Genomic DNA, 25,126 nt, shown 5'->3' on the forward strand with positions numbered 1-25,126 from the left:
GGGTGTGCCCCGGCTGTGCCCCGGGTGTGCCCCGGCTGTGCCCCGGCTGTGCCCCGGCTGTGCCCCGGCGGTGCCCGGGTGTGCCCGGCCCGGCTGTGCCCCGGCTGTGCCCCGGCTGTGCCCCGGGTGTGCCCCGGGTGTGCCCCGGCGGTGCCCCGGCTGTGCCCCGGCTGTGCCCCGGGTGTGCCCCGGCGGTGCCCCGGCTGTGCCCGGCTGTGCCCCGGGTGTGCCCCGGGTGTGCCCCGGCGGTGCCCCGGCTGTGCCCCGGGTGTGCCCCGGGTGTGCCCCGGCTGTGCCCGGCTGTGCCCGGCTGTGCCCCGGCTGTGCCCGGCTGTGCCCCGGCTGTGCCCCGGCGGTGCCCGGGTGTGCCCGGCCCGGCTGTGCCCCGGCTGTGCCCCAGCGGTGCCCGGCTGTGCCCCGGCTGTGCCCGGCTGTGCCCGGCTGTGCCCCGGGTGTGCCCGGTTGTGCCCGGGTGTGCCCCGGCTGTGCCCCGGCGGTGCCCGGCTGTGCCCGGGTGTGCCACGGCTGTGCCCGGCTGTGCCTGGCTGTGCCCGGCCCGGCTGTGCCCCGGCTGTGCCCGGCTGTGCCCCGGCGGTGCCCGGGTGTGCCCGGCTGTGCCCCGGCTGTGCCCGGGTGTGCCCGGCTGTACCCGGCTGTGCCCCGGGTGTGCCTGGGTGTGCCCGGCTGTGCCCCGGCTGTGCCCGGCTGTGCCCCGGCTGTGCCCGGCTGTGCCCCGGCGGTGCCCCGGCTGTGCCCCGGCGGTGCCCCGGCTGTGCCCGGGTGTGCCCCGGCTGTGCCCGGGTGTGCCCGGCTGTGCCCCGGCTGTGCCCGGGTGTGCCCCGGCTGTGCCCCGGCTGTGCCCGGCTGTGCCCCGGCTGTGCCCGGCTGTGCCTCGGCTGTGCCCCGGCTGTGCCCGGCTGTGCCCGGCCCGGCTCGGCTCCCCTGGCAGCGGGGAAGGTGCGGAGCCGGGGCCGCTGGAATCCATCCCTCTGGCTGCACAGGGGCGGCTCCCGCGGGCAGATAAGGGCGAGCCCCGGCCCGGCGTTATCACACGAGGCAGCTCCTTCCAGCCCTGCCAGCCCCTTTCTGTCCCCTCCAGCCCCTTCTGCCCTCTTCATCCCCTTTCTTGTCCCTTTCTGTCCCCCTTCCAGCCCCCTCCAGCCAGCTCCATCCCTTTTCCATCCCTTTTCCATCCCCCCTCCACCCCCCTTCCATTCCATTTCCATCCCCTTTCCACCCCATTTCCATCTCCCCCTTCCATCTCCCTTTCCATCCCCCTTCCATCCCCTTTCTATCCCCCTTTCCATCCCCCTTTCCATCTCCTTTCCATCCCCCTTTCCATCCCCCTTTCCATCCCCCTTCCCATCCCCTTTCCATCCCCTTTCCACCCCCCTTTCCATTTCCCTTCCAGCCTCCTCCAGCCCTCTGTGCACCCCACAGGCAGAGCTTCGGAACTCCTCAAAACTGGGCTTTCATCCCCAAACCGACCCGTTAAAAAAATTCCCTCTAGCCGGGAGAAGGTGGAAATCCAGCTCCCTGCTCATTCCACATCCAGTCTGAGGTGCTGGGGGCTCCAGACCACCTCAGCCCGCACGGAAAAACCCCAAAAGACCAGCTGGAAATTCCTGTATCCCTTCATGTGATCCAGGATTTTCATGGCAGCATCACCAAAAAAAAAACCACAAAGACTTTTTTTTAAAAAAAATTAAAGATAAAAGTAGGGTGGTGCTTTGGGTTTGGGGATTTTTTTCAGTCCAGCACAAGGAAATTTTTTGTGCCACAGTATCGGGGCTGGCAGGTCCCAGGGATGGCCACGAGGGTCCTGCCTGTCCCCTGCCACGTCCTTGGTGGCAGCCAGGCGAGTCCCCATCCTGGCAGCCGATCCAGGCCGCCTTTATTGCCGATGTAAATCAGGGAAGCTCCGCCGGCTTCCAGGAGCTCTGCAGATTTATGCCAACAGCTGACCCGGCATCTCTATTTTCAAATCTAGGGCAGATTGAAATATGCTGCTTTTCAATAATATATTCAGGTTAACGGGGCCTTTCTATTTGAGCAATTAATCTTGCACGGAGCGAGCACCTCCGAGGACAACGTGCGGGGGTTGCTAAGGAGAGGAAAACAAACAGCGTTGTGTAACCGAGCTCTGCGTGTCCCACACTCTGCAGGGATGCGGCAGAGCCGGGCCTCCCAAATCCGGACTGTCCCGAGCCGTGGGATGGACGTGGTTCAGCTGCAGAGCGGCCTCAGCTCAGCCTGGGTTGCTGTGAAATGAGGCAAAGCAGAGATATCGAGGTGTAAATCCATGGGAGCAGGGGAGAGGCAGGGCTGTGCTGGAGGAGCTTTTCCAGAGCATTCCCAGGGTTGTTCCCTGCTCCAGCACGTGCCCGGAGCAGGAGGGAGCCCGGGGGCACCACACGCGTCCCTCGGGGAGTCTGTGCATGGATTCGTGCCACAGGTAAATGGATCCAGCACTGCTGGTGCCACCAAGGAGTTCCCAAACCCGATCCTGCTCTTTCCCGAGCCGTGGGATGGACGTGGTTCAGCTGCAGAGCGGCCTCAGCTCAGCCTGGGTTACTGACAAATGATCCAACGCAGAGGTATCGAGGTGTAAATCCGTGGGAGCAGGGGAGAGGCAGGGCTGTGCTGGAGGAGCCTTTCCAGAGCATTCCCAGGGTTGTTCCCTGCTCCAGCACGTGCCCGGAGCAGGAGGGAGCCCGGGGGCACCACACGCGTCCCCTGGGATGGATTCATCCCGTGTGCATGGATTCGTGCCACAGGTAAATCCAGCACTGCTGGTGCCACCAAAGGCTCTTCCCAAACCCGATCCTGCTCTTTCTGCCTCCCTCTCGCTGTCTCCTGCCAAATTTCAGCTTCATTGCCACCCAGTAAACACTGCAAGAGAGGCTCTTCCCGGCTCCAGGCCAGCCAGGTCCAACATCCTCGAGCCCAGGAGGGAATGGGAGCCTGGTGGCAGCCACCAGGGGCAAATCTCCTCCCATTTTTCCGTGCACCTCAGGTCTTCATGTGAAGAAATCAGGAAGGAATTGTTCCCTGGGAGAGTGGGCAGGCCCTGGCACAGGATGCCCAGAGCAGCTGTGGCTGCCCGTGGATCCCTGGGAGTGTCCAAGGCCAGGCTGGATGGGGCTTGGAGCAGCCTGGGATAGTGGAAGGTGTCCCTACCCATGGCAGGGGGTGGCACTGGGTGATCCTTAAGGTCCCTTCCCACCCAAACCATTCCGTCACTCCCCGATCCCTTTCTTTGCCCTAAACTTCAGCAAAGACACAATTTGAAGGCCTGGAACTGCCCCTGTTATTTTTAACTCTTCCCATTTTCTATTCCCCCATCACCAGCAGCATTCCCAGCATCCCAGATTCACCAGATCCTTGGGATTTGACCCTCAGCTCCTCATTCTTCCAGCACATTAAATTCCAAACCAGCCTGGGCACATTCCTGCCAAGCCATCCAGTAACGTGGGACTGGGCTCGTGCCCAGGGGGAGGAAAATCTCCAGCTGAAAATTGTCCAATTTTGTGCTTTTTGCCAGAGCTGCCAGGGGCTGGTGGAGGCAGCAGGGGCTGAGCTCTGCAGCGCAGCAGGGCCTGACTGACGGAAACCATTCGGGCTCTTCTGGGAGCTGCATCATTCCATGACACAAATTTCCAGTCGCAAATAGCAACAGGCTCCGGGAGGAGATGCAGGTGGCGGGGCTGTGATTAACGAGCGCTGCATCTGTCACTGGAAGTGGGAATGCCACTGGACCAGCCCATGGCAGGGCAGGATTCAGGCCAGCTGAAAACCTGGCTTTTTGCAGCATTTTTTCCCCCCTTTCTTTCTCTTCCCACAAAAAAAAAAATTTCCTTGGGAGCCCAGTAAAAGAGGAGATTTTCCTGGTTCCTGTTGCAGCAGCAAAATGCCAGCGTGTGAGGAGCCAGCCCCACTCCTAACTCCATGAAATCCAGGTAATGACCCAGAACTGCTGGGAATTAGCGTTTCATTCTCCCGGCCCTGGCAGACAGCTCCCTGATGGAAATTGATTCCTGGCTTTTCCCTCTGCCATTTCACACGCCCGAACAGCTTCGTTTTACCCGCCAGGGAATTCCGGCCACAGGGCCGAGCACAGGTGGCCCCGCGGGAAGCACCTGGTTAATTAATGGGGTGTTATTAACACCCTGGGGCACGGCGGGGGGGGGGGGGGGGGGGGGGGACAGGCCAGGAGTGTGACAGGGACACCCTGTGAATGTGGCAGTGACACCCCAGGAGTGTGGCAGGGACACCCTTTAGATGCAGAAGGGACAGCCCTGAATGTGGCAGGGACACCCCATGAGTGGACACCCCGCAAACGTGGCAGGGACAGCCCATGAGTATGACAGGGACACACGGTGAACGTGGCAGGGACACCCTTGTGAGTGTGGCAGGGACACCTCTGAGTGTGACAGGGGCACCCTGTGAGTGTGGCAGGGACAGCCTGTGAACATGGGTGAACTCAGGGACAGCCCCTGAGCGTGACAGGGACACCCTGTACATGCAACTGGGACACCTCTGAGTGTGGCAGGGGTGCCCTGTGAATGTGACAGGGACACTCCATGAACATGGCAGGGCCACCCTGGGAATGTGACAGTGGCACTCAAAAAGGGTGCCAGGCAGGGACACCAAATGAGTGTGACAGGGACACCCCCTGAGTGTGACAGGGACACCAAATGAGTGTGACCGGGACACCGAACACCACAGCAGCTCCTGTCCCGTGCCCACACCAGGGACACGCTCTGGGATGTGACCCGAGGTGTGGATCTGGGTCCATCCCGGTGGTGCCAACCCCAAAGCCACCGTGCCCTTGACGGGTTCCAGCACCCCAAACTCCCGGCGATTGTCCCCAGCGGGAGCTCCCCGGTTTAATCTGATCCAGCCCCACCCCACCGCCCAGTTTGGGGCTATTTGGGTAAAACCCGGCTGCCAGCCGCGGCACACGGGGATCGCCTGCGGCGGGGACGGGCCGGTCCTGGATGTCCAAGCCCTTCCCTCGGCCAGGCGGAGCGAGGCACTGACCCAGGTAAGGCTCAGGCAGCTCCAGGGGCGGCACTGCGAGGCAAAAGAAAGTTTTTCAACCCTCCTTCACCTCTGCAGCTGCAAAGGAATTGGGGGAAATCCGCTTTTCCCATATTCCGTTCCTGCGATGTGTGTGGGAAGCAGAACTCGGCGGGGCTGGGTCACATTTAGAGCAGGACTGAGCTGGGATTTGCCTCCGTTTTCAGTCGTTTCCTGGTTCTGTGGCTACTTTAGGAGTGCTATAAATTGTCAGATGTAGAAATTGGTTGGTGCCTGGGGTGTTTGTTCCTCGGTGAGGTGGGAGTTGGCTCCCACCGCCTTCCCAAACACGTTGTGGTGTGCTAACAACAATAACAATTAGCTGAGGGTGCAGCAGGGTGTTAATTGCGAACTGAAATCCCACCCAGAGCCTGTCCAGGTCAGTCCCATCCTCCACTCCTTGTTTTCCTGAGCAGTGCTCCGGGCTCCGGGACATTTCCCTGGCTCAGGGACTGCTCCGTGCTCCTCCTGCATTCCTAAATCCCAAACCTTCCCAGGTGCATTTTGTGCTCGTGCTGACAGCACAGAACTGCGCTCCTGGCGGCCCCTGCGTGGCAGCCCTGACGAATGTTAATTGGGGTTTGATTCCGGGATGGATCCGGAGGGAAGGGGGATTTGGGGAGGACGTGGCAGGTTCGGAGCTCTGCAGGGGAAGACAGGGGACAAGAACTGAATTCTGGATGTATCCTGGTGTTACCCTGCGTTGGGTGGGAATGCTTTTATTGTTAAAGCAATTTTCCCTTGGTTTTATCCAAGAGGAAGCCCGTGAGCAAATCCAGAAACTCCCCCTGAGCCTCAGCTCACCCCTTGCACAGGTGGGAGTCCCCTCTGCTGTGGGTTCCTGGAGCACTTCAAGCCGCTGGAAGGATTTTTCTTTCACAGACCTCTTTCAAAAGAGAAATTAAAATAGAAATCCACGGTGAAAAATCATGGGCAACTCTGAACGGAGTTTGGGTTTTCATCCTGAGGGCAGCAGAGGACGGGGAGCAGCTCCAGGAGGCATCTCAGAGCCTGCCAGCCCCGGGAGCAGGGATGGGGACAGCCCCTGCAGCCCTATCTGCTCACAGTCCTCCCACCTCGCAGGAATATTGCAGGGAGCTGTGAAAGAGTGGGAAAATCAGGGGGGGAAATGTCCCAGACTGGAATAATCCCCATTTCAGAGAGGGGCAGAGGGGACTGAACACATGAAATCCTGTCCATCTGCCTTGGGGGCTGAAGTGGAACATGGAATTAGAGGATGGAAGTAGGGAAAAAAAAGTCCTTTAAAAGTGATGCTGGGATTTTGTTTTTAACTTAGAGCAGGAAAAAGGAGACGTTGAGCCCCTGAGGGAGGATGTGGGCTTACACCGTGGGCTTCACCGTCCTGCCCCACGTCGGAGGTTTCCTTGGCTGGTTCCTCAACCGGAAGGAAATCCCAGCGTGGTACGAGAAGCTGAAAAAGCCTTCCTGGTGCCCATCCCGCAGAGTGTTCCCTGTGGCCTGGACCGTGCTGTACACGGGCATGGGGTGAGTGCTGAGACCGCTGCCTCCCGTCCTGCTGCCCCTGGCACAGCCAGAGCAGCCCTGCCAGGCTCTGCCCGGGGGTTTGGGGTATCCTGGACCAGCAGGGAATGTCAGGTGTGAGCCTGGCACTGTGCTGGCAGGGGCACAGCCTGGGGGAGATGCCACAACCAGCCATGGCACTGGGCAGGGGACAGGAGCCACTCAGGGGTGGGGCAGGGGAGGTTTGGGAGGAGCGAGGGACGTGGAATCATAGAACAGAATCATGGAATAGCCCGAGCTGGAAGGGCATCATCCAGTCCAACTCCAGGCCCTGCACAGACACCCCAAAATCCCACCCTGGGCATCCCTGGCAGCGCTGTCCAAATGCTCCTGGAGCTCTGGCAGCCTCGGGGCCGTGCCCATTCATTCCCTGGGGAGCCTGGGCAGTGCCCAGCACCCTCTGGGGGAAGAACCTTTCCCTGATACCCAACCTAAACCTCCCCTGAGCTGTTCCCTGGGTCCTGTCCCTGCTCCCAGAGAGCAGCTCAGTGCCTGACGTGGATGCTGCTGTGCAAACACAGCTCTCCTGCAAACCCCCGGCGGGGAAAACGCTCCTCTGGCCCTCCCAAGGGTGGCTGCGGGCACTAATGGGTGTCCCTCCTCACAGCTACGCCTCCTACCTGGTGTGGAACGACCTGGGTGGCTGCAGCAGCAAGGCCATCGTCCCCCTGGGGCTCTACGGGGCTCAGCTGGCTCTGAACTGGGCATGGCCCCTCTTGTTCTTCGGTGCCCGCAACCTGAACATGGTAACTGGGGCTTTTCAGCCGGGTTTGGGGTGCTTTGGAGCGGTGCTGAGGAGAATTATGTGACCATCCAGGGAGCTTTAGCCCAGCTCCAGCTGCCCGTGCCCCCGGACAATGGTATCAGCCCCCTCCAGCCTCGGCCCGCTCCGATAGCCAGGCGGGAGATGCGGGCGGGAGATGGGGCCGGGCAGTGCCAGGGCTGCACCCCCCAGTTAAGGGTCCGGGCTGGGAGATAAAGTCCTTTGGGGGGGTCACACCCTGAGCGACAACAGCACTGTCGGCATCCCCCGCGGGGAGCAGCTGCCGGGGGCTTATCGGGCACGGCCACACCCGGGCTGGGCCACCAGGCACTGCCTCAGGTGCCAGAGCCTCAGGTGCCAGGGGCACAGATAGGGATTTGCGTTTCCACCTGGATGTTGCCACTCTGGGGGTGAAAGGTGACATTGGAAAGTTGGTTCAGTGGCCACGGCCACCACCACGAGCGGGTTCTGTCGTCAGCAAAGGGGACGCGCGCCGTGAACAGGGTGTTAATCTGTGGGACTCGATAACGAGCAGAGAAGAGCACATTAATTAGTCTCAGCCCCCGGTGTGACACACTCAGATCCCTCTCATTGGAGCCCAGGGACGATGTCCTGGGGTTTGGGATCGCCCCAGCGCGAACACCCCCATCCCTGTCCCACCTCCCCACAACCTGGCCCGGGATATTTTGGCGGTGCCGGGCGGGGCTGTGCCGCTTTCCCGAGCCTGCGATCACCGTGTTCTCTCTGCCGCAGGCCCTGATCGACATCCTGCTCCTGGACGGGCTGGCCATAGGCACCGCGTGCTCCTGGTACCGCATCAACTCGGTGGCAGCGCTGCTGCTGCTGCCCTACCTGGGCTGGCTGGCCATGGCCACCTGCCTCACCATCCGCATCTGGAAGGACAACCCCGAGCAGAAGCCGGGCAAGAGCGACTAAACCGAGGCGTTTGGCATAACGAAACTGTCCTGAGGTGAACCAAGCTGTAAAGAATTCGGGGGGTTCATTTTGGGACTTGCCTCCTTCTCCTCCTCCTCCTCCTCTCAGCTCCACCGCGGCTCTGTGAGAGGTTTGCACCATTCCTTCCTTTAAAGGGTCTGGGCAGCCTGATGGGGTTTTCTCCAGCGGGTTTGGGGGCTACGGCTGCTCCCTGTCCTTAAAGCCACCAGGTCAAATTCCAGCAGCCAAATGATCTGGCATAATTCAGGCTGGGAACCCCGGGCACCCCTCACCACTGCCACCATCCCCCCGAGAGCTGAGCTTGGTCACACACGTGGCAAATCCCATCTCCTCTGCTGGGGCCAAACCAAAATGCCCTTCACCTCTGCACACCCATTTTTTAAGAACTTGATTTTATTTTTTAATCTCTTTATTTTTTAAAAGAAATTACTTGATTTTTAAAAAAAAATTACTTGATTTTTTAAAAAAAATTACTTGATTTTTTTTAAAGAAATTACTTGATTTTTTAAAAAAGAAATTACTTGATTTTTTAAAAAAAATTACTTGATTTTTTTTAAAGAAATTTCTTGATTTTTTAAAAAGAAATTACTTGATTTTTTAAAAAGAAACTACTTGATTTTTTTTTAATTACTTGATTTTTTAAGAAATTACTCCATTTTTAAAAAGAAATTTCTCTTTTTTTTCACTCGTCGTGCCGTTGCTTCGTGTTCCTGTATCCCCTGGTTTGTGCTTCAGCTCTTTATCTGCCAGCAGGGATGGGGCTGGTTCTGCTGGTGGATGGAGATTGGGCTCTGCCTCCTGTTTGGGGAGCATCCCACTCCTTCCCCTCCCTGCTCCAGGATAAAGCAGCAGTGAGCAGCATGCAAATGCTTCTCCCAAGAGGAATTTCCTCTCTTCCACCTCAGCGTGCCATCCCTCATCAGAACTGAAAAACTCACACCAGTGCCTTTGAAGAAAACATTTCATTTTGTTCTTTTTCTCAAGTGCAGAGACACGAGAATCTGTAAAATTTGAGGCTGCTCCCACTGCCTGGAAGGCTGTAATTAATTATTTAATTGGCAAAAAGCCCCAACAAAGTCTGTCAGGTGCAGTGCAAGTGCCTCATCCCAGAGCATTTCCATTCTGTCATTAATCAGGAAAGGTTAAAATCCAAGGAATTCCGAAGGAATAGGGTGGAATCGGACACAAGGGGTGCATGGACTCATCCTTGTCCATCCCTTACCCCGGCCTTTTGTGGAAACCTGAGCTCTGGGGTCTCCAGATGGATTTTATGTTATTTTGAATTGCTAAAAGCACGAAATGTGAAGAGAAGGGGCACGTGGATCTTCCTCCTGGCACTGGCTGTAATTGGGGCTGTAATTGGGGGTGGGGGGTACCCCAAAGGGGGTGGGAGGGCTTTGCTGGGGCTGTAACATAAATTGTATTCGCTTTGGATAAAAAGAAGCCATTGGGGGTTTTTTTTGGAGAATAAAGAAATAAATCCCAATTATTCTCCCTGTATTGGTTCCAAGAGCTCACAGGATCAAGGGAAGGGGATTGGGAAGACTCCACAGGTCGGTTCATTCCTGGGGCAGGTTGGGAGTGCATGGCCCAGGTGGGTTTGGAACCCAAAAGTGCCCAAGGCCCCTCCTTGGGGACAGCAGGGCCACATTCCCTTGGGGACATCTCCGTGAGGGGCTCCTCTGTCCTGTCACCCCAGCCCCGAGGTGAGCAGGACAATTCCTGGCTCTGGGCTCCTCCCTGACTCACATCCAGCTGGATTTTGGGAGATGCTGGATGCTCCTGGATCCAGCTCAGGCAGAGCTGGGGCCTCAGCACGGCCGAGAATTGAACCCCAGGAGCTGAGAGCAGCTGGAATTTGTAGTTCCTCATAAAATTGGGTGATTCTGATCCATTCTTTTTCCCCCCTGGCTCGGGCCACCTTTTCCCAGGGCTGCTGCCAGCCCAGGGCTGTGCTCTCCCAAGGAAAAGCTGCAGGAAAAGGCCATGGAGCAGCTGAGGCTGGGAGCAGGAGCAGCCCCACAAAGCTCTGCCAGCAGCACTGGAGACCTCAAAAGCTGCTTTACAAAAAAAAAAAGAAATAAAAAAGAAATCCTTTAACACTTCAGGGCTTTCTTTTCTGTGTTACCACTGCACTTATTTACAGCTCCTGTGTCTCCCAGGAAGTCTCCCATGCCCAAGGACAGGTAAATGAGAATTATTTCTCCCTCCAATGCAGGCAGGGTCTGGCTGCACGTTGGATTTGGGGGAGTCAAGGCTGATTTAGGCTCAGCCCATCCTGTCCTCAGGGAACACGGATGAGCAGGGCCATCCAGAGAGGCCAGGAGGGATTAAATGAACCTTTATCTCCTTTTGGAAAGGGGAGAGAATTATTTAAATCACATTTAAATTGGTGGCTCTTGATCTGGCTCATACCTGCAACTCTTTAATAACATTTCCAATTAAATAGATGAATGCATATTTGATCAGCTTTCATAAATTGGGTCTATTTCCTCTTCCCACTTTTTTTTCTGCAGGCAAAGGAAAATCTGAAATCAAGATTAATAGATTTTTTTCCCATGTTTGCCCTCCCCATTTTCCCAGCTGCTGGGACTGGCTGCCTTGTTCTTGTTTTCCTTCCAGTTTCTCCTCCTCCCAGCCCACCTGTAAGAGCAGCAGGAGTTTTTCTTTGCCCCCTGCCTCTTCTCACAGGCAGCAAAAATAGCAAATGTTCCTCCCTGTGCTATCCAGAGCAGCTTGAAATCAATCGGGAAAATTAAATTCAGTGAGAAACCCTCCTGTATTAATATTTAAAGCATCATTTGGTGCATTTGCTGTTTAAACAGATACACTGAGCCCCCTTGCATGAAAATAACTTTAATGACATTTCAAAGTCATCTGGAGGGTTTCTTGCCCAGACTGAGCAGCACAGCCCCAAACCAGCCTTGGTTTCACAGAATCCTGGATTGGTTTGGGATGGAAGGCAACTTCAGGATTGTCCCATCCCCCCCCCCCCCCCCGTCGTGGCAGGGACACCTCCCACTGTCCCAGGTTGCTCCAAGCCCTGTCCAAGCTCGTGTTTGTCCAGCCCCAACTGCAGACCAGCCCTTGGACAGGGCACAATGTCCCACGCCAGGGATGTGCCGTGGTCCCCATGACTCCTGAGGGGCTCCCGGTGGCTCCCAAGGGCTGGTGGCACTCGGAGCCGCCTCTCTGGTGACAGCCCTCCCTCCAGACTCCAGCCCCTCTCTCCAGGAGGAGGAATTTCCCATTAAACTGAGGGTGCCCCTCGGGCCCAGTGATCGCTCCCTGGATGCAGCAGCCTCAGGATTTGTGCACAGCCAACCACCTCCTCCTGCCTTTCCTTTCCCCTTTCCCTTCCTCTTCCCTTCCCCCTTTCCTTTCCCTTTCCCTCTCCTTTCTCCTTTCCTTTCCCCTTTCCTTTCCCCTTTCCTTTCTCCTTTTATTTCCTTTCTCCTTTCCTTTTTCCTTCCCTTTCCTTTCTCCTGTCCTTTCCCCTTTCCTTTTTCCTTCCTTTCTCCTTTCCCCTTTCCTTTTTCCTTCCTTTCTCCTTTCTCCTTTCCTTTCTCCTTTCCTTTTTCCTTCCTTTCTCCTTTCCCCTTTCCTTTTTCCTTCCTTTCTCCTTTCCCCTTTCCTTTTTCCTTTCCTTTTTCCTTCCTTTCTCCTTTCTCCTTTCCTTTTTCCTTCCTTTCTCCTTTCCTTTCCTTTCCTTTCCTTTCCTTTCCTTTCCTTTCCTTTCCTTTCCTTTCCTTTCCTTTCCTTTCCTTTCCTTTCCTTTCCTTTCCTTTCCTTTCCTTTCCTTTCCTTTCCTTTCCTTTCCTTTCCTTTCCTTTCCTTTCCTTTCCTTTCTCCTTTTCCCTTCCTTTTCCCTTCCTTTTCCCTTCCTTTTCCCTTCCCTTTTCCTTCCTTTTTCCTTCCCTTCCCTTTCCCTCCCTTTCCCTCAGCCCATGATTCCCCAGCTGTCCCAGCACTCTGGCTGCAGCAGGACGGAGCTTTCCCTGATTTGCCGCAGCCTGGAGCTGTGCTGGAGCACCCAGTGAGGTGCCAGCCAGGGTTTGGCACCTCCGTGCAGGTGACACAGCCACCCTGCCAGGCCCTGCCCCGGCTCTGGGTGCTGCAGGACCGAAATTCCTGTGCTCAGAGCAGCTCCAGCAGGGCTGGAGCTCTCTTTTTCCCCCAGAGCTGCTCCCAGGAAACGGCAGCAGGAGCTCACATGCTGCTGGGAGCTGTCATTAACTCCCAGTTGGGCTTGGAATTAATTGGGGAGGCAGCAGCGCCTGCCAAGGCTCCTCATGTGCGGGGGTGTGAGGGCTGGGGATTGAGCCAGGGAGGGTTTGGCTGGGAAGATAAGGCAGGTACAGAGGTGAGAGCATCCCTCACCTGGGGCTCAGCCCAGCTGGAGCAGCTTACCCCGGGATTTGGGCACTGCCCAGCTCAACCTCGCGGGACAGGAGCGTTTCCAGCCCTTCCTCGAAACCTTTGTGGTGCTGAGGCAGGAGGAGAGGGACAGGTGAGAACCCTGAAGGGAGGGAGGAAGGAAGGGAAGCTGTCAGTGTTTATTTATTTATTTGTCCCGTGGTTACAGCTGGAAAAAGCAGGAGGGGGCTGGCTGCCAGACAATGTCTCTAGGGAGATGTTTTGTTAGTGCCACCAGCTGTCCCCTCGGCATGGAGAGCACGGCTGAGCCATGACTCACCCGGCCAGGCTCTTATTTCACTCTCACATCTATCCCGAAATGTTCCTCCGGCCCCAAAATGCCATAAAAGCGGCCTTTTCCTGGCACGGCCTGTGGCAGGCAGGTGTGGGAGATGGGGAAAGGGAACAGCCAGGTTAAATCTGGGAATTCCTGCTGCAAGGAGAGGGACAGCACACGACCTGCAGGGGACACAGGCCCAGGGATAAGCAGAGATCCCTGTTTAGGAGATAAAAGCCATCAGGGTGCTCAGAGGTGCCTCTGAAGTCACTGGAGAAGCTGCTCTGGACTTGGATGGATGAAGGATCCTCAGTATCCATAAATCCAGCAAAGCCTGGAAGCTTCTCCCAGCACAGGCTGTCCCTTAGCCCTGTCCTGGGTGTCCCCTGTGGCTGTGCCGTGACCCCCCCGGGCAGGGCTCTGTCCGTGAGAGGCTGAGGGAGCTGGGAAAGGGCTCAGCCTGGAGAAAAGGGGGATCAGGGGCGACCTTGTGGCTCTGCACAAGTCCCTGACAGGAGGGGGCAGCCGGGGGGGATTTGGGATCTTCTCCCAGGGAACAGGGACAGGAGGAGAGGGAACGGCCTCAGGCTGGGCCAGGGGAGGCTCAGGGTGGAATTTCAGCAGGAATTTCCTCATGGAAAGGGCGGTCAGGCCTTGGCAGGGGCTGCCCAGGGAGGTTTGGAGTGCCCATCCCTGGAGGTGTCACCTGGATGTGGCACTCAGGGCTCAGGGTGGGGATTGGGCACAGGAGGGACTCAATGATCTGGGAGGGATTTTCCAGCCTCGGTGATCCTGGGATTTTATGAACAAATTCAGAGCCAGCTGGAGAAAATATTAAATCAATGGGGACAGGGACAGGTGCAGGGGAACCTCAGTACAAACTCTGGCTGGCAGGTGCATGATTTGGGGTCCCCTGAGCGCTGCTGGGAGGTCCCTCCGTGAGCCCCTGGGGACACGTTTGGGGTCACAAACAGCCACCAGAGCCCTCACCCACCCCCAGCTCCAACACAGCAGCTCCGTGGTGCCCTTTTATATTTTTGGCTGCAGTGGGGGGAGGATCGTGGCTGTTCCAAGCACTGCCCTAGAAGGAGCTGGGAAGCAGCTGGGAAAGGCTGGAGAGAGGGGGAGCCTTGGTGCCACATTCCCCAGATTAGATTAGAGCTCAGCCCCTGGAGGGGCCAGACTAAAGCTGCAGCAAAGCTGGGACCCCAGCCATGAAGAGCTTCTAAAAATAAAGCAGAGTGGGTCAGAGGGACTGGAGAGGGGCTGAGATGCTGCTTGAAAATATCAGGATTAGGAGGAAATGAGCTGTCAGTCATTGGGAGAGGATTCCCACCCCAAAAGCAGCCCCTGAAATGTCAGGGGTGACAGCAATTGGCCAGGAGAGGTGGAACTTGAGCGTTGTCACCACGCAGGAGGCAAAACACCACTCCTGCCCTGCAGGAAAGTATTTTAGGCTTAAAAAGAAATAAAACCCCGCACCGTGGAAGATATATGTTCCATGGATAGGATGTCTTGGAATTAGTCAAATCCTTGGTTGGCCTGTCACCACAGAGCTCCAGGTGCCAGCTCTGTCACCTCAACAACACCACCTAAACAACAACTCCTCAAAGGGGTGCTCTGTCTCCCAAAAACTGCATCCATGGTGGCACCGAGGAAAAGCTCCAAAGGATATCCAGCACAGCAAGGCAGGGTGATGGCAAGGGGGCTGGGAAGAACAGCCAGAACTAATTATCTGTGATAATTTATTATTCATTTTCTCTGGTAATAAATGACCTGCCCGATGGCGTGGATTTATTTCACTTTGTGATGGTGCAGCCTCCTCACGAGGCTCCAGGGAGCTGAATTGAACAGGATCACAAAGGCTGAGTTGGCTCCCCCAAAGCAGGTATTCCCACTGATTTGATTTTTATGGAATACCTCTTCTCCTTCTCAAATTAAGAGCAAGTTTTTCCACCGACACTGACTGAATACTCCATCAAACACAGCTGAATATTCCATCTTTACTCCAGGTTTGCTGGTGGTGCGTCCTGAGCTAAGTGCAGAGCCCACAGTTCTGCAGGTTTTGATTTCCAATGTGCTCTGGTTCCAAAATCCTGCACTGCCCACACTTTTCCCTTTTCCTTTGCCCCGTGGCATGGCCAGGATTGGTCCCTGGGAGAACCTCACCCAGGTTTTCGTTAAGCTCGGCTCAGGTGGGATGGATACAAACTGTAAATGATTGAAATGGAGAGTGAGAAGCTGGGATAATTTCATATAATCCTGAAGGAAACACAAAAGAGAGGGAAAAACCCCTCCAGCCCAGATATGTCCCAGTGAACTGGGAATTTATGGGACACTCTGAATTTATGGGATGCTCTGAATTTATGGGGAGGAAAAACACAGAACAATGGGAGAAGCAGCACTGCTGCTCACTGGGAACCCCAGCTGGGCTTTCAAATATTTGGGACAAGGTTCTGGCTTGGATTTACAGCTCCAACGAGGAGATTTCCCCCTCAGAGTCCTGGATAAGCAGGGTGGGAGGAACCACGGGTCTCCTGCTGGGATGCTCCAGGTGATCCACGAAGCCAAACCGGCCAAACCCAGGGATTTTCCACCAAAACGGCCATGACCCCTTCCCCTCCTGCCTGAGCTCGGCCAGGCTGAGCTGGTCCTTCAAGGTCAGCGATGGAATCCACTGGCAGAGGAGGGAGAGGGCTGGGGGAGCAGGGAGGTGCCCCTTGCCAGCCGTCTGTCACCCCAAGGGATAAATACCCGCTTGAGCTTCCAGGATTTTCCATCAGGGAAAATTATGGGCTCATCCCGCCCACTGCGAAGTTGTCACTTGGTTTGCAATTAAAAGGGGAGCAAGAGGGGCTGCTGAAAGGAGCTGGAGAGGGCAGGGGAAGGAGGTGACACCTGAGAGCCCTGGGTCACCCAACCCCGTCCAGCCCCTGCCGCTGCCGCTTTGTTCCATATTTAGTTCCTGACAACTGTGCCTGGGGCAGGAACTCCCAGCCCTGTTTTCCCTCCTCCCTCAGCTCCCAGAGCTCTCAGAAATTGCTCTTTTTCTCTCCCAGTGGCCACGGCTCGGTCCCAGTGTCCTGGGGAAGATGGCAGAGAAGCAGGAGGAGCCCAGCAATGCCCAGAACGGGGAACCCGACAACGCCGAGGAGGGCGAGGGGAAGAAGAAGAAGGTGAAGAGGGAGGACCTGCCACCCTTTGAGATTGTGACAGGGTAAGAGATCGGGATTTAAATATGGAATTGGGGGTGTTCAGAGAGCTCTGCCTCAGCTTTTATGTGGGGCAACACAAGCAGCATCTTCTGGTGGTGCGTTTCTGAAGAGCCTGAAATGGTTTGGATTCGTTGTGGGGTTCTGTTCTAAGTTTTGCTGACTTTTAGAGGATGGACTCCCACCAGGCAGGCACAGAAATCCACTTGTTTTATAGGAACAGCTCTGTTTCTGCAGTGCTGGCTCCCTCCCAGCCCTGCTGGTGGGATGGGGACGGAGGTGTTGGCTTTAATGAGAGCTCGGTATTGATTTCTTGCTGTGATCAATGGCTCTTGTCTGAGAGTTTCTCCACCTGTGGATCAGGAAAAACATACCTTGATCAGGAAAATCACCCTATGGCTGACTGGTTTGATGGGCCTGAGGGAAAGATTTTTCAAGAGACCTAAAGGTTCCCATTTTCAAGAGCTCCACAGCCACAGCTGGAACCTGACTTTCCTAAAGGAACCAAAAAGCCCAGCTAGCAGAAAGGCTCCAAAACAAGAGGCAGTTTTGAAGGCAGCAGGCAGCAGGGAGCCTGGCCTTTGGAAAAGCAGGATATCACAGGGAGCTGGTGGAAGCTGAACTCTCAGCCATAACTGACAGCTGCAAGTAGGAAAAGCCTTCAGTGTTTGCTCCCTCCAAGCGTTCCCAAATGCTCCCTGGAGGAGCAGCAGGATGAGTCCTTCTCCCCTCACATTCCCCTTATCAGTCACCAAAGGAGTGTCCCAGCAAATAAACCAAACCCAGGATTTCTTCCAGCTGCTTAAAAGTAAAGCTCAGACCTCCAAAATATCCCCTGGAATCCCTGTGCCATGGGCGCTGGCAGGAAGGATTCTGCAGGTGAAATTTGGCTGCTTGTTCTGACCAGGTTGAGTGAGGCAGGACAGCACCTTTGTCACAAAATTGGGTTCCATTCTTGCCCAGGAGTGGAAAAATCTCCATTTTCTTCTCAAAATGTGACTGCTATGAAAAAAAAATCCCTTCTTGGGATGGTCTCTGCCACATACAACCATAGAAATAATAATGATTAGCTGTGGCTTTTAAGGAAAGAACATCCCTCTGCTAGGAATGGAGCTAAGGCATCAACAGTTGTGGATATAAACCACTGGGAAAAGTTCTGAACACTTCAGTCATGTCCTAAAATGAATTTTAATGAGGAAATTGGGTTTTCCAGCCTTGGAGCATTCAACCTGCAGTTAGAAATGCTGAGGGACTGAGCAGGATGTCCAAACTTCCCTGCTAAACCCAAGGCCCTGCGCTCACCACGGCCGAAACACTTCCTCAGCACCATCCTGCAATTAAATCCTTTGCTGGAATGCCACGGGTATCCCAGGATTTGACAGGATTTTCCATCCTGGAAAGGGCAAAATGAGGGAGCAAAGCAGAAATCCTAAAGGACCCCAAAAGAAGTCCAAAAACCCCAGGTTTTTTTTTTTACTTTCATTTTAAGAAGGACGCTGAGAGCTCAGGCCAGGCCTTGGCCTGGGATCACCACGTGGATTTTTCCAGTGATTTACAAATTCCCAGCCAATCAAGGCAGTTGTGTGAGTGCTGAGGAAACACAACTGCAGCCAGGAAAGAAGCACTTAAACGCAATTATGTTGCATTTCAGCTTTAGCCCTCGGATTAGGGGCATCTCAGGACTCCCAGCCAAGTTCTCACTCTGCTGCTTATAGCTCCAGGAGGAGTCTGGCTTCCAGGAAACTCTGGGAAGCCAATTACTCTCTTTAAGAATATTATCCCATTTTTTTTTGGCTGAACACAGAGCTGGATGCCTGTAATCCCAATCTGGGAACATTTTCTGACATATTTATTTCCTCTTTCCCCAGGTGTAAATGAGGCTCCTTGTAGGAGTAATTCCTTGGGCCTTGTTACTCTCTCCAATAATCCACTTTTTAATTCCCTCATTAGAAGTTTTGCTTCCCTTCTGTCTGACAGTGCCAGGGTCACACTGGGCAGCTGCTCTTTCCTCCAGCCCACCTGGTTTCAGCAACTTCAATCCCAGACTGAGGATTCTGCCTCAAATTTTCCACTTTTTTTGGTCTCAGTGTGATCTAACACTTTGCTACCCAGGGGAAACTTTGATAAATTAGGTTGGAGCATTTAGAAATCGCTAAAAAAAAAGCCATTTAATGATGCTTTTCAGAGCAGTTGGAGGAGGAAGGTTTCAATTTTGACCTTTCCTATCCTCAGGTGAGCTGTGCCACCCCAGCCTGGTGTCAGAGCAGGGGTTTATATTGAGAATAATGTGGGAATTCAGTGCCTGTGAACAGCTTTTAAATGATTTCCATACACATTTTCACTCTCCACAACCCCCTGACAGGAGGTTGAAGCCAGGTGGGGATCAGCCTCTCCTCCCAGACACCAGGATGAGGGGACATCAGGGGGAATTTCTTCATGGAAAGGGTTGCCAGGCTTTGGAATGAGCTGCCTGAGTGTGGTTTATATTCCTGATTGGAACGTTATTAATTGAACTAATGCAGATTCCGCATTGCTGGGAACAGAGATGGAGGTGAACATCCCAGCTAAGCTCAGGCACACGCCGAGATAAGCAATAAAATCCATCTGGAAGGGCTGGCTAAATCCAGCTCCCAGTCAATCCATCCTGAGTCAATCCATCCTGGAGCAGGTTGCTGCTGCTTCAGCTGTTCCATCAAAACCCAGAGCCAACCTCCTCACTGCTGTGACCCCTTTGCTGTCAGAGAGTTAAATCAGGGCTGAAACTCCCTGTGCCTCTGATATATTTAAAAACCTGATGTTATTGTGAAACAACTCATTGCAGACATGGCTCTGGAATGGGTGTCTCATGTCTGCCCTTCAAAAAATCATTAATTAAAGAATCATTACCCAAAGAGCCACAAGATACAAAGTAGGAAAGCACTATTCTTGGAAGCACGTGCATTTTTTCCCACTCTTTTCCATCCCACTCCCTTCCCCTGTCTCCAGAGCCATCCTATGAGATGTTCCATCACAAGGTGATCTCACTTATCTGGAGCCACAGAAAGAAAGAGCTGGACAATAAATTAAAAGAGTAGGTGAAGTTTATCAGTAGGGACTCCAGCAGGAAATCCACCTTTTCACAGCAAAGTCGGATTTGATCCTGGATATTTTACAACCTACACCTTTGAACCCAGAGAAATCAGGGGCGATGCAGTGATTTGTCCATGGTCCCACACAGGGGTCACCCACCAGTGTGACCCTTGCCTAAATCTGCCTCTGAGCCCCCTCTCTCCACTCCTCTCCTCTCCCCAGGGAACGCCTCCCAGCCATCTTCTTCAAATTCCAGTTCAGGAACGTGGAGTACAGCTCGGGCAGGAACAAAACCTTCCTGTGCTACGTGGTGGAGACGCAGGGCAAGGAGCCGGTGACGTGCCGGGGGTACCTGGAGGACGAGCACGCGGCCGCCCACGCCGAGATGGCCTTTTTCAACACCATCCTGCCCACGTGCCAGGCGGGTGGTGCCCGCCACGATGTCACCTGGTACGTGTCCTCCAGCCCCTGCGTCACCTGCGCCGAGAGGATCTGCGAGACCCTGCGCAAGAACAAGGGGCTGCGCCTCACCATCATGGTGGGCCGGCTCTTCATGTGGGAGGAGCCCGAGATGCAGGCGGCCCTCAGGAGCATGAAGGAGGCCGGCTGCAAGCTGAGGATTATGAAGCCTCAAGACTTTGAGTATGTCTGGAAGAACTTTGTGGAGCAGGAGGAAGGGGAGGAGGCCAAGTCCTTCGTGCCCTGGGAGGATATTCAGGAGAATTTCCAGTACTACGAGGAGAAGCTGGCTGAGATCTTGCATTGAGGCTCAGGTGAGCGAGGGTTCCCGGGGGGCGAACTCGTTAACTCTCCTCTCTTTAATTTGGGTTCTGATTTCTCTTACTGTCACTTTCCCCTTCCAGGGGCTCCCCCACTGCAGATTCCCAAGGGATTTATTTGCTTTTCAGTTTTCTCCTCCGGGAACAAAGAATGAAAAAGGTTCCAGGGCCACCAGAACACTTCGCTGTTCTCCACATGGATGATATTCAGCACAACAGGGAGAGCAATGGAGAGCAAAGGGGATTTTACTCACACCCCCAAGCCTAACCCTAAAAAAACATCACTAAAGGAAATCCCAGCTGTTGCAGAATTCCCTTTTCTGTGGGGTCCTGAAGAGTCACCTCAGAGTCTCTAGGATGTGTCTCTTTTTCCCTCCCTAGGATCAGGAAGGATCCATGAAGAGATGTGACAGACCTGGACACCTGGGACAGTCCTGCTTCCCAAAGCTTTGATTCCAGCAGGATGGAGAGGCAGCCTCTGGAAGACAAGGCCCTGTGGGACTCTGAACACACACACAGAGCTCTGGTGTTTGGGATTTTTTGGGTGTATTTTGTTCCTCCCCCTCCCTGCCCCAACCAAACCCGTGCTGTGGTGAAAGGGATGGCAGTGACCCACAGGCAGGCTGTGGGATCACATTCTGGGAATATTTCATGGCAAAAGAGCTTAGAACAAAGCTGCTGGTTAGATAAATGCATTAAAAGGGGAAAAGAAAAGGATTTAAGGTGAAAAAGAAATTTTCTCCCTCTGTTCTCTTCAATAATCAGAGCTGTGATTTAATTCAGGGCCAACAGCTCTCTTCCAAATCATGATGGAGCCCAAGAACTTATTATCAAACAATGATGTTTGGGATACAAAAGCAAAGTGAAATAAAATGGGAAGCCACTGCAAAAGCCAAAGCACTGTTTATTCCTTCTTCTCTACTTGCAAGAAGTCCTAAATTGAACCTGACATGTCCGAGTTCAAGGACATCCCGGGACAGCCACACAGGGAATATTTTGTAGCTGGGAAGGGAGAATTAAATGCCAAAACAATTTCCAGAGTACATACAAGTGTTGGAGACCAGGATCATTGTCCATGTAAAACAAAGCTCACAGGGATGCCACCAGCAAGGAACCAGAACTAAAACCCAGACACAAATAAGGGGAAGGACTGAATCCATGAGCAGCCTCAATGCCTGTTCTGGATCACCTCATTGCTCCAAATTTCTCTTTGTCCAAGGTTATTTTTCCCAGCTACAGCAATTCCCCACCAAACAGGTTTACAAAATACGGGCAAGAACAGGGAGAGTAAGAACAGGGAGATCTTAAAGACACAAAGAGGATTTGCAGCAGCAAAAAACCCTCCAGAACTGATTAACCCAGTCCCTGCCCAAGGAAATCCAATCAGCAACCCTGTCATGCTACAAAATTCCCAACTCTTATGTCCCATTTTTATATTTATTCAACACACCTGGCACTTTTCTGGGCATTCAGAATGAGAGAAGACCAAAAGATTTGTTATTGTGGGAGGGTGGGAAACCAAAAACAAAGGAAATGTCTGTGATAGTTCCTCAGTTCAGGAACAAACTCTTCCAAATCCGGAGTTTTCCATGGATCTGAGGTGTTACTGATCTGCTTTTGTTCTGGGTGACAAACACCAACCTTTGTGTTAACAGCTGGACTACAAATGCAGCAAACAAAGAAATGTAAAAATCCCACTTTAAACTCAACCCTGTGAGTTTTTTAGAGCACATCAACCTGTTTGGATCCTCACCAAACCGAGCTGTGCAGACTATAAATGATACAGCTGCTGTATAAAACACACCCATCAGGTGTAATTACACCCCAGCCTGTCCCCAGAACAGCCACAGGGACCCATCCAACAGCAGGGCACTATTTATTGAACACCACAGCATGATCCTGAGTGAGCACGATCTCAGCAAACCCAATTTATGGCCAGAAGGGAGAAATTAAAAGCGTGAACACCTGTGAGAACGGGCGAGTGACCCGAGTGCCGGGCAGGACATCGCAAACACAACAAAGCAGAGGTGCCAGGGCTGCGGGAGGGGCAGCTCGCCAGCACCAACCCGAACAGAAACCCCGAGCGCCCAAGAGGCAGCGGCTCCGTTTCACTGCGTGGAGCCCCAGTGACACCTGGTGGCTGCAGGGACACACTGGGAGCTCCCCGAGGGCTTCCACAGCGCCGCCGCCTCCTGCTAATTAACAGCCCAAATGAACTTCTCTGGAGCTCGTTGCTGCTGGAAGCCCCTGTCGCTGTCCCACAAGTGAGTGACACCCGAATGCAGAACGCGCTCCCCACGCAGGTTCCCCCTTGTCAGTTCACAGGTTCTGCTCCCAAAATTGGGGGAAATGGAGCTTTTTGACTCTTCTGCTCACAGCGTGTAAACTGTGATCTTGATGTCAGTGTTCTCAAACACTTCCTCAAGGATGGCTGACACCTTTTCCCACTGCAGGCCGTCGAGTCCACATCCAATCCTGGAAGACAAAGCACCAAAAACAGCTGTGGGGCCTCGTGCTGTGCCCACCCAGCCCTGGGAGCAGCTGCAGTTTGAGGCGGCCCTGCCTCAGCTCACAGGGAGAACAAGGAAACAACTCAAATGCACTTTGCTATGATTGAAATGCACTGGGAAATGCAAATTAGATTTGCCCAACTGAACAGAGGAGTTGGATAGAGGTGGATACTTGAATTCTTATTTCACAGCAGGGGATCATCCTGCAGACATCCTAGGAATCAAACACCCAGTTCCTGAGCCCCTCACCTGGGCATGGAGATGTCGGTGACTCCGTTGTTCAGGCAGTGAGCTTTCATGGCTTCCAAACTCTTCTGCATGCTCTCATAGGTGGGCTTGTGAGAAACCTTCTGCTTTGTGATCTACAGAAAACCAGCAAAGCTCAGCTGTGCCTCTGGCATGACCACTGCAAACCACTGTTATAAATACTGCTACAAAACACACATATCCCAAAACTCCACACCCAGGCTTGCCTCTGTGGAAGGACTTGAACAAAGAACTCCATTTCACAGCTTATAACACTCTAGTTTAGCAGCCAGCTGTGTCCAAGTAAAGGTGAAATGCAGATGCACACAACAGCTTGGCAATGTTTGAGGACACATCTCACAGCTCTTGCTGAGAGGAGCATTCCAGAAATCCCTTCCAGTGCCTGAAGGGAGCCAACAAGATGGAGAGAGACTCTTTAAAAGGGCCTGGAGTGACAGGACAAAGGGAATGGCTTCCCACTGCCAGAGGGCAGGGCTAGATGGGATACTGGGAAGGAATTCTTCCCTGTGAGGGTGGGCAGGCCCTGGCACAGGGTGCCCAGCTGTGGCCTCCCCTGGATCCCTGGAAGTGTCCAAGGCCAGGCTGGACAGGGTTGGAGCAACCTGGGATAGTGGAAGGTGTCCCTGCCCAGGATGAGCTTTGAAGTCCCTTCCCACCCAAAGCATTCTGTAATTCCATGATTCCATGAATATGACCAAAACCCCCACAGCTATTAATGCCTGCTATGTGATGTAGTTTAGCTCCAGGGAGCTGTCCCAGTGCCACCCCAGCCCTTACCAGGTAGTAAATGTACCGATCGTCCCTCCGCAGAACCGCCACCTCCCCCATCTTCTTCTCTAAAGCACAAAAATCAGGGAGTTTTTAAAACAGCCACGCTCCATAACCCCAAGCAGCTCCAACACCCTCCCTGCTGGAAGCCAGGAGCTCCTTCAGGCGCCACTCACTTTGATCCAGGAGCTCCTGGACGCCTCCAAACTTCTTCTTGAAGAGCACGGCGATGCCGGCGCCCATGCGGCAATCCTCACTGATGCAGTGGGCCAGGGCGTCCGTGCCCGGGCACGAGAACAGGTCCCCCTTCACACACCTGATCTGCAGAGCAGAGGCAACAAAACCTCCTGAGAGAGCACACCTGGGCACACAGGGCTCTGGTGACTGGGAACTGGGCAGCAAGAGGGGGAGAGTTGGAGTTTGCTGTGCAGGGAGCAAGTGTTTGAGCTGACACGGGCTATAAACCCCACATGTGGAATTACAAGCCCCAGAGACAGAACTGCAAACCAAATTCACAAAATTACAAACCAGGCTCACAGAATGACAAACCCAATATAGAGAATTACGAACCCACTACAGAGAATTACAAACCCAATATATAGAGAATTACACACCCCATACACAGAATTACAAACCCACTACACCTTCTCAACAAGATCATTTATAAGTACCATGCGCCAGCTCAGCAGGTAATCTTACAAAATCAAACCTTAAAAGGGTAATTATGGGACAGAGAGTACAGCTGGATCAGTGAAACCCCTCTAGCAGCACCAGTCCTGAGGTGTTCAGGCAGGCAGGCGAGCTCTGTGCTGCTGCACAGCATCTGCCACACTACACTACACACAAAAAGCACATGGAATTCAGCACTGGCAGCCACTTGGCTCCCAAAAGCTGCAGGATGCAGCCAGTGCCGTGCTGTCGGGGCTGTGGTAAGGGGAAGGCCTCTTTGCACAGACATTATCCCATGTAACCCATTTCCTACGCACTCTCTCCTCCTGATCCTTGGAGAAGTGGGTGGCCATGGTAACGTGGGGTATTGAGAAGGCTCCTGCGGCTGGAAAGATGAGAGAAAAACAATTATTAGGAACCTTAAGGGAGGCAGTAAGAGTGTGTTAGAGGGGGCGAGGGTAAGTCTAATTGATCTGTGACAGCGGGACAAACACAACACCCCTGAAGATGCCGGTGCCCCTGACCCGGTCCCACTGCGCCCACAGCTCCAGCCCGGGAGGAGGCCCCAGCCCTGGGTCACCACACAAGGGGCACCCCCAGGCTGCCGCCCTCATCCTCATCACCATCATCACCCTCCTCCGCCTCCTCCTCCTCCTCCTCCTCCCACCCCTCAGGGCCCCTCGGCCGCCGCACCCGCGGGGCGCAGAGCGATCAACCGGGCCGGGCCCACGGCCTGCGCCACGCCGAGCCTGCCCAGCACCGCCCACATCGCTCCGGCCGCGCCGCAAGGACGGCCCCGCCTCACGGCCACACGG

The 25,126-nt window shown here is 54.3% G+C and overlaps 2 protein-coding genes across 3 annotated transcripts; one reads left to right on the forward strand and one right to left on the reverse strand.

The window, feature by feature from the left end:
- The first annotated feature begins 4,989 nt into the window (after window positions 1–4,989).
- On the forward strand, window positions 4,990–20,994 carry APOBEC2 (apolipoprotein B mRNA editing enzyme catalytic subunit 2). Of its 2 annotated transcripts, XM_068995724.1 has the most exons (6): window positions 4,990–5,047; window positions 6,380–6,588; window positions 7,232–7,370; window positions 16,097–16,254; window positions 19,541–20,091; window positions 20,479–20,994. In XM_068995724.1, exons 2-5 carry the CDS (start codon window positions 6,416–6,418, stop codon window positions 20,082–20,084), a joined length of 1,014 nt encoding a protein of 337 aa, XP_068851825.1. In that variant the 5' UTR covers window positions 4,990–5,047; window positions 6,380–6,415; the 3' UTR covers window positions 20,085–20,091; window positions 20,479–20,994. The 2 variants fall into 2 exon arrangements, with proteins under 2 accessions (XP_068851825.1, XP_068851824.1); XM_068995723.1 differs by lacking the exons at window positions 4,990–5,047; window positions 6,380–6,588; window positions 7,232–7,370 and adding an exon at window positions 12,771–12,854.
- A 960-nt stretch (window positions 20,995–21,954) lies between these two features.
- OARD1 (O-acyl-ADP-ribose deacylase 1) lies at window positions 21,955–25,113 on the reverse strand. Its single transcript, XM_068995726.1, has 6 exons — window positions 25,005–25,113; window positions 24,629–24,696; window positions 23,819–23,963; window positions 23,652–23,710; window positions 22,857–22,969; window positions 21,955–22,572 (listed from the first exon to the last, which is right to left on the reverse strand). Exons 1-6 carry the CDS (start codon window positions 25,078–25,080, stop codon window positions 22,470–22,472), a joined length of 564 nt encoding a protein of 187 aa, XP_068851827.1. The 5' UTR covers window positions 25,081–25,113; the 3' UTR covers window positions 21,955–22,469.
- Window positions 25,114–25,126: the final 13 nt, after the last annotated feature.

The sequence above is a fragment of the Aphelocoma coerulescens genome, chromosome 26, assembly GCF_041296385.1.
Source record: "Aphelocoma coerulescens isolate FSJ_1873_10779 chromosome 26, UR_Acoe_1.0, whole genome shotgun sequence".
NCBI lineage: Eukaryota > Metazoa > Chordata > Aves > Passeriformes > Corvidae > Aphelocoma > Aphelocoma coerulescens.